Source organism: Cariama cristata, unplaced genomic scaffold (assembly GCF_000690535.1).
Source record: "Cariama cristata isolate BGI_N322 unplaced genomic scaffold, ASM69053v1 scaffold40940, whole genome shotgun sequence".
Taxonomy (NCBI): Eukaryota; Metazoa; Chordata; class Aves; order Cariamiformes; family Cariamidae; genus Cariama; species Cariama cristata.
This window is the reverse complement of record NW_009594862.1, coordinates 1-12,368: the sequence shown is the minus strand read 5'-3', so window position 1 is coordinate 12,368 and position 12,368 is coordinate 1. Positions and strand designations below refer to the sequence as shown.

General features: G+C 38.1%; 1 protein-coding gene across 1 annotated transcript; it reads right to left on the bottom strand.

The window, feature by feature from the left end:
• Window positions 1-7,020: 7,020 nt before the first annotated feature.
• On the bottom strand, window positions 7,021-11,980 carry LOC104161218 (integrin alpha-6-like; the record flags this gene model as incomplete). The annotated part of the gene is made up of 6 exons (XM_009699565.1): window positions 7,021-7,379; window positions 9,111-9,240; window positions 10,727-10,852; window positions 11,199-11,297; window positions 11,386-11,496; window positions 11,882-11,980. Coding segments are annotated over 5 exons (543 nt in total), but the record flags the coding sequence as incomplete, so codon positions are not given.
• Window positions 11,981-12,368: the final 388 nt, after the last annotated feature.

Sequence of the window (12,368 nt, the reverse complement as noted above, 5' to 3'; positions counted from 1 at the left end):
GGTAGCAGAAACCCACAAAAGCACCGGCTTTATTCGTACCGCTGCCAGCCGGCGTCAGGGCAGAGCCTCCCCTGAGGGGTTTAAGCTGTGATGTGACAGCCGTGTGTCCCCTTGCTAGTGCACTTTGTGTCTGCTTAGCTGCGTGATGGCGTAGGAAGGGGCACTGCGGCCTCTTGCAGCCCTTCGCTCCCTGCAGTGTGTTACAGCGTGCAAATGAGAAAAACAAAGGGAGGGATAACTTTGAGCTATCAAGGAAAAGAGAAACAAAAAAATACAGAGGAAAAATAAGGCTTCTGTCTTCACAGATATACTTCCGCTTGGTCAACAATGAACACAATACGTGTCTTTATTGGTTAAAAAGTACTTGGACCGTATGTCACACTAGATCGCTTTACCGGCTGTTAGGATATTGATTCTACATGTGAGGTACTAAACAGTGGTACTTAATACTGTCTTGTCCTACTTGGTTAGAAATATCCAGAACGTTAACAAAAAAGGCTGTTAAGAGTGATTATAAGCATTTCTGATAAACTTACTGCAGTGTACATATCGAATCCTGTAATTGAAAATTGTATACCATGCAGTAGAATAGTGGGTCTGGCCCTGTATTGTTTCCTGCTTTTATGTGGGTACTTGTATTTGCCCCGTGAATTTATCTTACGAAGTCAACTCTTAAATATTGCTTGGTTTCGTTTAAACCTGCCTTTCACCTGTGACTTCCCCATGACCTGGTTGTGAGGCTGGATAGCCAATGGCCTCCATTAGAGCAGGAATTGTTTTGCTGTTTCTATCGCATTAATCTGATCAGTGCTTTGTTGGATTGATTGGAGCCTCCCATTAGAGAGATGAAGATACCATAATGAATTAAGGGCTTTTTTTTCTTCTTCTTTTATTGCATTGAAATACAGAAAACATTGATTCAGTGTACCTCCAGAGGCAATTTTCTAAGCAGTAACTGCCCCAATGATAGGTAAGAATGAAGCAGTAGTTCAGATTAGCCTTGTAATCAGACTGTACCTCCATCTTGTGCCGAAAAATGAATGGCTTGTTCTGTTCTGGCCAGGGAGTGGTGGCTAATGGGGTGAACTAATAGCTTTCCTGTCTCTGCAAGTCTTCTACAGGTTACTGACAGTTTTTGCTTTACTGCTGCTTGTAGGCCACCCCCAGAAGCACCAAATAGTAGCTCATGCTACTCAAGTTTGTAATAGTTTGGGACTCCTACTTATGAATTGCTGTGCTTAAAACCATTTTATAATGGCCTCTCAGTTGTGAGCTAGCACTAGTTTAAAGTGGTGTCTACAAGCAGTTAGTTGGGTATTTGTAAGTTGTTGCAATTTCTTACGATGGCTCTGGATTGGCTTCATCTTTTATGCCTGTATATTCCTGTCTTGATGCCTGATGCTTCAGCTTACACGCATGCCTTAAAAACTGGCCTACTGCCTAAAGTTATCTTTGGACAGCAGTTCCCAGCCAGATGTGGCAAAGGCTGTCAGAGGCTAAATAAATCATTGCACCTTGTAAGCTAGAGCACATTCTCAATAATGTTAACAGTGAGCACTTTTCTCAAGGAAGATCATGCAGGATAAGCAGTCCTTTATGTGGATAAAGAATTGTGAATAATTCTTTAAATTCTGTGTTCAGAGCAGAACAGACCCTCTCTGTTTACTTAAAGGCATTTTCTTGGTCTTAGATAAACTACTGATCAGATACCGATCCCTGTGAGCATGTTCTGTTAAAGTATGGGAGAATACTTCAAATTCTCCTTCTCCCCCTCTCCCCCCATCCCTCTTTAAAACCTGTTTCTCTCATTGATGATCTTCCTGAGGGCTTACTCTGATCTGACCCAGTGTGACACTAGCTGGAATTCTGATGTGCCAATTTCTGTAAAATCTTATGCAAACCAAAAAGGAGAAATGTTATTATTTTTATCATTTGGCATTTTTCTAGTAATATCCCTGCTTATTGGTGTTCCTGAAATTATAATACATCTGGGTCCGTAATTTAAATGGGACAGAACAAATCAGACTTCAAGATAATTGAAAACATAGCATTTAGTTTAAACCTAAGCAATTACATTTTAAATTTTTTTTTTCAATTCAAGGTTTAATAAGATAATTGGAAGCATAGCGTTCTTGCAGGGTGTTCGACAGAAAGACTTATTGGTTTGTTAAGATGATACTATAAATAACCCCTTACTGGAAGTCATGTTCTTGGTTGCTGCATGTACCGGTGCTTTTTTTCTTTTCCTCCCTTTCCTCCAAAATAGGTGCGTCATAGACTAAGAGAAAACATTAAACTGCCAGGTACGGATATCCATAGAATATCTCTCTTTCAGTGGTTTTTATGCTTTGCTATGATGCCTGCAGGGTCATCAGGTCCATCTATCCATGTCTCTTTTCAGCTTGAGTACTTACTCTGCACGAAGGCTTGTGGTTGTTCTTAGGTTTTCGTCAGTGAGTTCAGCTGCTTTTGCTATGCTAGAAAATTCTTAGGGTTACATTGGTTTGATGTGGCTTTGATCTCTTTTTTGCAGGAGTGGAAATAAAAACATTAGAATGGCAACAAAGTTGCTAAAAAACACCGAGGGGGTTTCCAGAGGAGTTATCAAATTGTAGTAGATTCAAGAAGAACATATGAATGAGTTTATTTTTATCCAGTGTATAATTAAACTTTGGAGTCTGTGAATTTTTGCCATGTACAACTTTGTGACTCAAGATCAGAAGGTAGTTGGAGAAATTTTATGGTTATCACGGATGGCTTTTTCTTCATTGGGAAAAATATGCTACATAGCTACTGAAGTTGAGCAGTAACTTTTTGCGGGAACAGGAACAGCACAGATTCGCCATCATGCCACTTAACTAATGGCCATTGTCAGAGGTGGGATGCTGATCCAGGTGGATCTGTGATCTAGTCCAGGATGGCTATTTTTATTTTCTTCTTCCTCACTAAGCTGGAATAAATCACAGGCTGTCTTGTAAGCTGGCTGGGAATGATACACTTAGCTCTGTAACGTTAACTGTTGATCCCCTTCACTTCAAGAGACGAAGCAATACCCCACAAACCTTTCTTTTAATGAACTTAGCAGTTGCATTATTTCATATGCTCCGGGCGAAAGTGTTTGACTTTTCTGTCACTTTGTCCCCTGTCCCCTGAAGACACTGAGATTGAGAGATGAGCGGAAATAAATAGCACTATGTATCAATGGCAAGGGGGGGTATATGTTCTTCTGCGATAGGTAAGCAGCAGCAAGGACACTTCTGCTTTTTAAAAACTCAGTTCTCTGCCTCTATCTTCTAGGATCTTTGAAGCAGATACGGCCCTGAAAAGGTGCTGCTTGCAAACAACCATTTTGCAGAGCTAGAAAATGAAGGAGGAGAGGGGTCTGTTTTCAAGTATGGAAAACACAAAACTGCAGGTCCCCCACCCCTGTGCAGTGACAGTATCACACCCTGGCTGGGGAATTCAGGCTGATTTCTGTGGCAGTCTCTCAGGATAAGGAGTTGCTGTGTTTTCTCATGAGGAGCACGGTTAGGACTCCAGCAAGGCTTATGAAGTCATGAAAGGTGTATGGTATTAATTATGAATCTATGGCCTGGGAAGACAAATGGACATTTAAAGATGTCCAAGGACTGGGGTAAAAACTAAAGCAACTGCTTACACAGTCACTGTAGTCGCATTCTTGTCACACGTGGGTGTGGGGCTGGCAAGCCAGCCAAAGTGTGTCTGTGCCCTTCTGGCTCAGAGCACTGGCTGCAGTGGCCTGGTGGTTTCATCATGGTTTGTTCTGCTGGGTTTTTCAAACCACCTGCTGACACTCTCACCTGCTCTGTGCTGGGAGAAATTGTTTCAGTTGTTTGTAGGTAAGCAGCTTTCTGGTTCTGTGTAGTCTGTTTAGGTAAGGACACACTGCTGCAGTGACGGTTAGCATTGTGCTGTGGGTGCTCCAGTGGGGGTTGGCATTTTAGTGCTGCTTGCAAAAGCTTCCCTTCACCTTATGTGCCAATTCCTGACATTTGCATCCAAGCATCGTGTTCTGTCTCTCCTTCCACATGTAACTTCTGCACAGGTGTTACTGAAGCTATGCTGTGATGGTCCCTGATGTTGAAGGCTTCTTTCCTGAGAGATGTGTCCTGTGCTGTGATAGTTGAATGTACGTGAAGGTATTGCAGTTTACTAACATTCTACTTATGTGCCTTAGGCTATATAGAGCGTGTGTGTATTTTTTTATATATACCTACTCCACGCACACACTATATATAGTGCAAATATAATACATTATTAGGTTTTGTATATGCATATACACTACACACATACACTATTATGTGTAGTACTATACTACTGTGTGTATAGTGTATATATGATGTCTAGTACTATACGTGTATAGTATATAAAAACCTAATGTACTATGCTTGCACTATACTTCCTATGATGAGCTACTTCTCCCAGCCCATATTTTGTCTTCTTGTGACCAAATGTTTGTGGGTATAGTTACGTAAATGACAGTAACTGTTTAATAAAAGCAGGCTGAGTCCACATCTTTGATGTGCTCTGAAAGATCTAGCAGCATCTTCTGGCCCTAGTCCTTCTAGGAGGACTTTCTTGGCTGCAACAGCAAACACTGGTCTAGCTTGTATCCAGCTACCCCTTATGTGTTGTTGCATCAAAAGGTGTTTCCTTTCAGCAAAGGCAAGGAAAGCATCCTGTGAGAGTTAATAGCTTAAAAATAGAGATAAACCACAGGTTTTCTGTGTTGGCTGTTTTTGTGGGTTTTTTTTTTTTTCTTTTCCTGCAAGCTTTTTGGCTTTTCTGGTTTGTTTTTGTTTAGTTTTTGTGGAGTTGAAGCTGTACCCTGCAATTATATAATTGACTGTCAGTATCAAACTTCCACTGCTAAATAGAGATAGGTATGTGAAGTCCTTGACTAATTTTGGGGGATGCATCCAACATCCCTAGTTCCAGAAACACCTGTCTGGAAGGGCAGCTTTTAGAAGACCACTTGCATGGAAGGTAGCCTGAGCAGCGTGTGGAGGGAGAGGGTAGCTGTGTCCCAGGGGAGCTGAGGCTTGGGGCTCTGCCAGAGTCCATGCCTGACTTTTACCCCAGTGCTGGGCACTGCAGCAAGCAGCAGAGCCTGCAAGCATGAGACTGTGTGTGGTCTCCTGCGGGTGCCTGATCTGCGCCTTTGAGAGTTATGGCAATATTGAGAATGAAACCATTTGTTAAAGCTTGCAACTTTCAGCTTACTCTTCTAGTCAAGTTAGCTATGGCTACATCAGTTAATTATGATAAGAAAGGACTATTACCAAAACAATGTTTAATTTAAAAAAAAAAAATTTATTTCACACTTCTTTACAAATATCCACAGGTAATTTCTGATCATGGAATGATGTAGCATTGCTAGCTGGTATAAAAAAAGTCTGAGATAAAAGTATACCAGTGACATGACTTAATTTTCAAGAACTTAACACTGCTAAGACATTCATGTTCTTAGGTGAGGGCCACAATCTGCTTTTAAATCCAAGGCTATTTGTCAAGCTTCTTAGCTGCCGATCAGCCCAAGTTCTGTTGCTGCTGAGCCTCTCCGCAAATACGCTAGAATTTTAAAAGCTCAAAAATTGGGTAACAGCCAAGTACATGTGTAAGTGTTCACAAAATAAGGGTCACAACATACTGAGATTGTTTAGTAGGAGGAAGAACAGTCTATTAAATTAGTACACTTTCTATAATGACAACTTTTTAGGTGACCACACCTTCCAAGAAGGTATGTTCAAAGTTAGTCGTGAAAATAAGACACTTGACAACAGGCTCTCCTAGCAGGTTTTTACCCTATGAGGGGAAAAAGTACCAAGAGGTTTTTGCATAGTTCAAATTACTAGCAATTAATGTGCATACTTTTTGAGCAGAATTTTGTTTCACATGGAATAAACAATTGTGAACTAAATCTTTGTTCCTAAATAGTACCAACGCTTTAGAACATGGGTAAAAAAAGTAAACTCTTTAAATAGTTTTATCAGTTATATTACAATAACTAGATTACTGATAAACACAACATTGTGGTTCTACTTTTATCAACATTCAGGTATTCAAGATGATTCAGTAGTCTCAACGTGGATCAGCTCAGATGCCCATAGTTAAGGTAAGTTAGGCATTTATAGCCTCCTTCAAGTGCTGTATAACAGCTGCAGTAGTCAATGCCTTTTGCCAGACAGGAAGTCCTTGGGAAGCTGTTTCCAGAGAACCTCTCAATTTCTTGCAGTCAGTAGAAAACTGTATCTAAAAACCCTAATTCTGCTTGGTGTCCAAATTGTTAAATAGTCTGAAGTAATATACAAATCATGTTACAAGACCTGATAATTCCTATTACATAAAGTTACAAGTATCAGGAAAAAAAAGCCCCCATACACATCATTAGAATTAATATTTACATTTTTAGAAAGCATGGGCACCTTCAGTGTCTTGTTAAAATGCAGTGAAAGCCTCAGGTCTTATAATCTGAAGTTCAAAAACACAATGGATTTGAAAGTTCAGTTAAGTCTTTGGCCTAACAATTAGTCAAAGACAATGATTTCTAACAAAAATAAATACAAAAATGACTAAAATATATATACAAAAAGTACATCTAATATTCAAGCCTCTTAAAAAAACAACCTGTGTATATTTGTTGTGAGCAAGAATCAGACAATCTGATCTTAAGGAAAAAAAAAAAGCAACATGACTTATTGCACATGTAATTTAAGATGATGCTTTTTTGTTAAGCCCTAACTACTGCAGCAGGCAAAGTTTATGACTAGAGATTTGCTTATACTTGAACAAAGAGTGTTAAGGCCCCTGTGTGTTTATAATGGACTGTGCGTTGAGGGAAGGATGGGAGAACCTGTCTTGACCTTAACCATGCATTCCTTGCATACCTAGGAAGAAGGTTAGGATTACAGGAAAAGGTCTGCTGTAGTGGTTTTGCGTATTTTCCAGAAAAGACCCCAAATCAACACAGTATCTTCTAAAGTGTGAGTTAGATTTGAAGGGGGAAAGAGGCAGTCTGAAAATTAAATAATGCAATAAAGTCTGTTGAAGCAATTTTAACTGTGCAAACAAAAGCCTCAATATAAGTAGTAATATCTACAATCAAATGGTGAATGTCCATAGTGTTCATAGGTCTAACTCTGTCAGTATTCCATTACTGAAAACCGTAACTTCTATCTGTGGATGAAAAGATTTTTTCCCTAAGAATAACTTTCATTTTCATTCCATTTTGTGAACCACTGTTTTGTCTCAAGGTCTTTGCACTTCCCATCTTTGATTTGTCGCTCTTCTTTTCGAATTCTTACAGCATGATATCGGGGAACACTGTCTTCGTACCTAGAACGCTGGAAGAACCCGCACTGGGGCACAGAAGAAAAAGAACAGTTTAGCTTTAAGTTGCTGCCGAAATACTACAATTACAGAGGCAGTAAATTCTTCCTTTGCACAGTTAATACAGGTAAGAAAACTGAAACCAAAAATATGTAGGCCAAAAATGTAGCCTATGTAGCTGTAAAAAAAGTGAGCTGGCAGGTCTATACTAGTTGTTCCAGCAGCAGTTGAAGACAAATGGCACAGTCAGACAATCTGGTGCTAATCTAATACCTTAAAAATAATCCCTCCACTATCTTTCTAAATCTGTTTCACAAGTCTTTCAAGTCTTCTTATAAAGCTGTTTATTCATATAATGAGAGAACTTAATGCTACACAAAGAAGTAGATACAGTTCAGGGAAGCTTGCTTCTCCCGAATCAAAGGTAGGTATGTACTTCAGGATCTTCCACTACGGTGACATGATTTACCTTTAAAAAGCTACAGAAAGACTTCTAGGACCTTCAAGAAAAGTTATGCTAGGGCCTTGTTTTTCAAAGCACCATCTCAACTATAGTCACCTGGACTAACTATACATATGCAGTATTAGAACATGAGTCTTGCTTAGTTTGCCATAATATAAAAAACAGACATAACTTGAAAGTTTTGTCATGTGCCACAAGTCTCCCTAGATGAAATCCAGTACAGCTTATTTGTGCCCTGCAATTTTTTATTCAAAGCCACTGTAAAAACTGATTTTAAATATTGATTAATAGACTGAAATTAATTTTCAAAACAAAATAGAGTTATGGCCATGTGTTACAAAGATGATGACTGGTGGACACTCAACTTTACATGCTTATGGGTCACTGATGTCAAGATTACAGTTAAGAGACTGTGCCATTCAGCTGTCCTTAGATACTGCTAGGAAAAAAAAAATTTAAAGTAGCAAGGTACTGTTCATAGTATTTGAGGGGGTGGGATTTTTGGTTTTGGTTGGTTGGATTTTGGTTTTTTGTTTGTTTTTAAATAATACTATAACTTGCATAGAAGTGAATGTAAGTTTTTTTTAAATTGAGGCACAGACTAAATCTTCAGCCATCTCTTAGTTAAGATTTCATTAAACACTGTTTTAACATATTGTACTGAAGAATTCCTCCCCACTCCCTCATCCCAAACATCACTTTATATTAATATAATGTGCATGCATGTAATATCTTAGGTTGAATAAAGGTTGCTAGAAGCATAAATCATCATGCATCTAGTAGCTTCAGCAGAGGAAAATGTATTCCTACAGAAGCATACCTTAGAATTGAAGGAAAACAGATGTTTCCCCAGTAATTCAATTCTCATTATGAAAACCCCTTTCATATAAGCAACACGTACCTTTTAGCATGCACTAAAGGTTAGTAAAGCAAGTTTACCTATCATCCATGTAGTCTTAGCTTTAAATCTTAACTCTGCAGTGTTGATTATCATCTCTCAAGCTTAAAAAACTTACTTGTATGTTAAAACATGAATTCACAAAGACGACTAAAAAAACATTGCAACAGATCAACATGTTTTTCTAAAGATATAAACAAGAAGCTTTTTAGACCAAAGTAAACACCTGTGTGTGTTCACGTGCGCCAAAAGCTGAAAAACCTATCGACAGAATGAGCAAGCAAGTATGATAGTTTGAAATCCAAAAGTTAATAGGACATATGCAGTAAAAGCTTCATAGTTAGCCACCACAACCATAGCATGTGCCACAGCTAAAAATTAAAAAATATCATCAATTACCAATTACAGTAGTAGATCAATACTATGCATCAGAAGTAAGCCTCTCTTTATCAGATGGCTGAGCATGGATCTCAGCCTTGTGATATGTGGCATCGTAATGATCTTTCTTATTTCTCTTGAAGAAACCACACTACAAGGAAGCAAGGTATTTAGTCAATTTTTGTGGACTAGAAGAAGTCAAACCTATTACAACTGACTTACCTCTGTGAACTCTCTTCCCATTATCCTTTCACAGGAGGAAAAAAAAAATAATCACAAGAACCTAGCTGTTTCTAGATCTAAGAACTTCTGGGACTAACTTGATCTGTAAAATAATACAATAAACCTGAGGTAAAGAATATTATTTTAGAGGCATTTTGATAAGTTTGTAACACATCTGTTGTGTGGGGTTTTTTGTTGGTGGGGTTTTTTTGTGCTTTTTTGTTTTTAAGAAAAGCTGCTATAAAATATGTCCATAGCAACTAAAGGTGGCTGTGAAGAGCAGAAAGAAGTCTATACAGAAACTTGTTTGTGGACTAGTGCACAGGATAGACAAAAATGTGGGGTAGAACAACAATGAGTACTGCTTTGACCTGTACAACATAAGTGTGTGTCTTAAACCAATCATGTAACGGTCTTTGAAGTACCATGTTGGTCCTTTGTAAGATGGCACAGTGTTTGTCATCAAAAGAAGCATTTTGCTCTGTGTGTGTGAGAAAAATGTGTGTATTTTCATACGCAATAAAACACTAATAGTTACAACCTAATAGCCCACCCAAAGTATTAATTCATCAGGAAGATCTGCAGCAATGGCTGGGCATTTATTAAAAAAAGTAAGTTGGAACTATCCTGTGAGAAGTAACCTGCAATTTCTCTAGAAGAAAGTAAGTGACAGATAAGATCATCTTCTTCACCTCTTCTTTCTTAATAACCTTCCGCTATCCCATCACAATACTAACTGCCTCTGCCTCTAAAAGCTAAGAATAAAAGGACTGCCCTACTTTGAACCACAATTAGTTGTAAAAATGCCAAGAGTAGGTAGAAAAATAGGTACTTGATTTTTTCTTTTGCAAATTGGTAAGCTTTTGTTATACACACTTATTTACTCCTTTAGGGTTTCTATGATAAAAAGCCAATGCTACAGCAATTCACCAGCACATTTAGCTATGTATTACTTCTGTTACCTTTTGGATATTTTAATGTACTATCAGTTTAATGGTATTTCTAATGTTATGAGAACAAAGCCCTACTAAAACATCTGTAAATAGTTCACATGAAGTTCTACACCTAACTGCAGAAGCCCCAATTAGCTGTATCCATCCATATCAAAGGAACTACGGTCACTGAACAGTTGTCTCTAGTTTTGCCCAGAGCTCAAAATGCTTCCTTTTGAGGATGTAGAAATAGAAAGATTTCATATCAGGTCTTCCTGTGGAGCCATTTTCATTCCAAATGTTGCAAAACTGAGAAACTGATAAAGGTACTGTGTGGTTTGGACAGTTTTGCTCTATTCGAGCATATTTTGCTCTATTTTGAACAAATACAAACCAAAATACTTAATTACTTGCTTAATTAGTTTGCTGTTTTGTCAGTTGTAGACCAGGAAATATAAAATAACTAAATGAATAAAAACTCACCTTCCATAGTAAGAATACCAACAGTGCAAGCATCAGTATTCCAGCAAAAATAGCCACCGAGATGATCCACCAAGGTACTCCCGTATAAAGTGCAACTGGTTTTGCAGGAAAGACAGTAACACGCACCTAAAGGAGAGAAAATATGTGAAGATGGAAAGAGCATTTCAGAAGCATCCATGTTCAATATAAAGCTGCAATTTATATACTGTTATCTCTTCTCTAACTCACAAGATGTCTTCATCTTCTCTCTCTCATCTACAAAGTGTTTTTGAAGAAAAAGTTCCTACCGGTATCATTTCAATATGGTAGTGCGTTTTTCCAACCCAATTAAAAGGTAAAAGCAATCAATAATTCAAAACTCAGTTAAAAAGCTAAACTTAGCTACTTTTGTTTTAAATTCTTTTTTTCCCCAGTCTTTGAGATAAGCTGGAAACACCGTAACATATAGTTTAGCATTAAAGGTTAAATCTACCTGAGCAACTTCATTTGTGAGTTTAACATTCTTAGCTGCAGCAGGAACACTGATCGAAGCCCTAACAAGAACGTCCAGGTAGTTCATTTTGGAGTATTCCTGTTCCAAAATAAAATACAGACATTAGACACAGAACAGGAGAGAACTCTGACCTTCAAAAAATGGCAGGTAAGAGGACTTGACTTACTTCTAAGAAAGTACTGTTCCACAGTCTGGAACGCAGCACAATAGATGCCTTGCTGTCCAAACCCTTCAGGGGACATTTTATGTCCACACAGCGTGCATTCACATTGCAGTCCTGCAATTACAAATTTCTACATGTAAATAAAAACACATCCTCACAAGTTGCTTAAATACCCCCCACCCCGGATTAAAAATTGGATTATATGCATCATATTTATGTGCAAGAACCAAAATCTGCTTGTACTGAGAGCAATAGGAAAAAACCACCTAAGATGCTATCACCTATTATTTTAATGTAGATAACGATGCAGAAATTCTTTCCTATTTCTCTCTCATCAGTAGATAATCTAAATAGTCAAATTTTAAAATCATTGATACTTGGATTTAAGATAAAAAACAAAGCAGTGATACCTTCTTTCACCCTGCCAATCTCAGAAAAGCCCTCTTATGAGGGCAGGGAGAGGTGTCTGACCAGACTATAGTTGGTGCGATATGCTTACCAAGGTCTTGTATTTTCTTTCCGAGAATAAAGAAAATGTCTTGCTGTCTGTAATCTGCTTCTCTGCAACCTCACGTTTCCTTCTTGAGTTAGAGGATTCCTAAAAGAAAAAAAAAAAACAACACCCAAATAGTAGGAAGAGTTTTAGTAGTTTATCCTAAGTATCTCTAAATTCTGACCCCATACAAGCAAACAAACAAGAGCAGCGAGTGTTTTCTCATTTCAAGATCAGCACATGAATGAGAATATTATATATCTCTACTTATCTACATTTATTGCTAATAGTAGAGTCAGGACAATTACTAGAATTTGAGATTACCTAAAGAAAGGTCAACTGACTACTTTCTGTAATAGGTCACGAGAGTTTTAGATTTACAAAGCTTTCAAAGCTATTTTCAATATTAACTAATGTGATCTGAGAAAAATGGGCTTATGTGCATGCAGTTTTAATGGTGAAAATTAAAACTCCTCCCAAATGATCTTAAGAC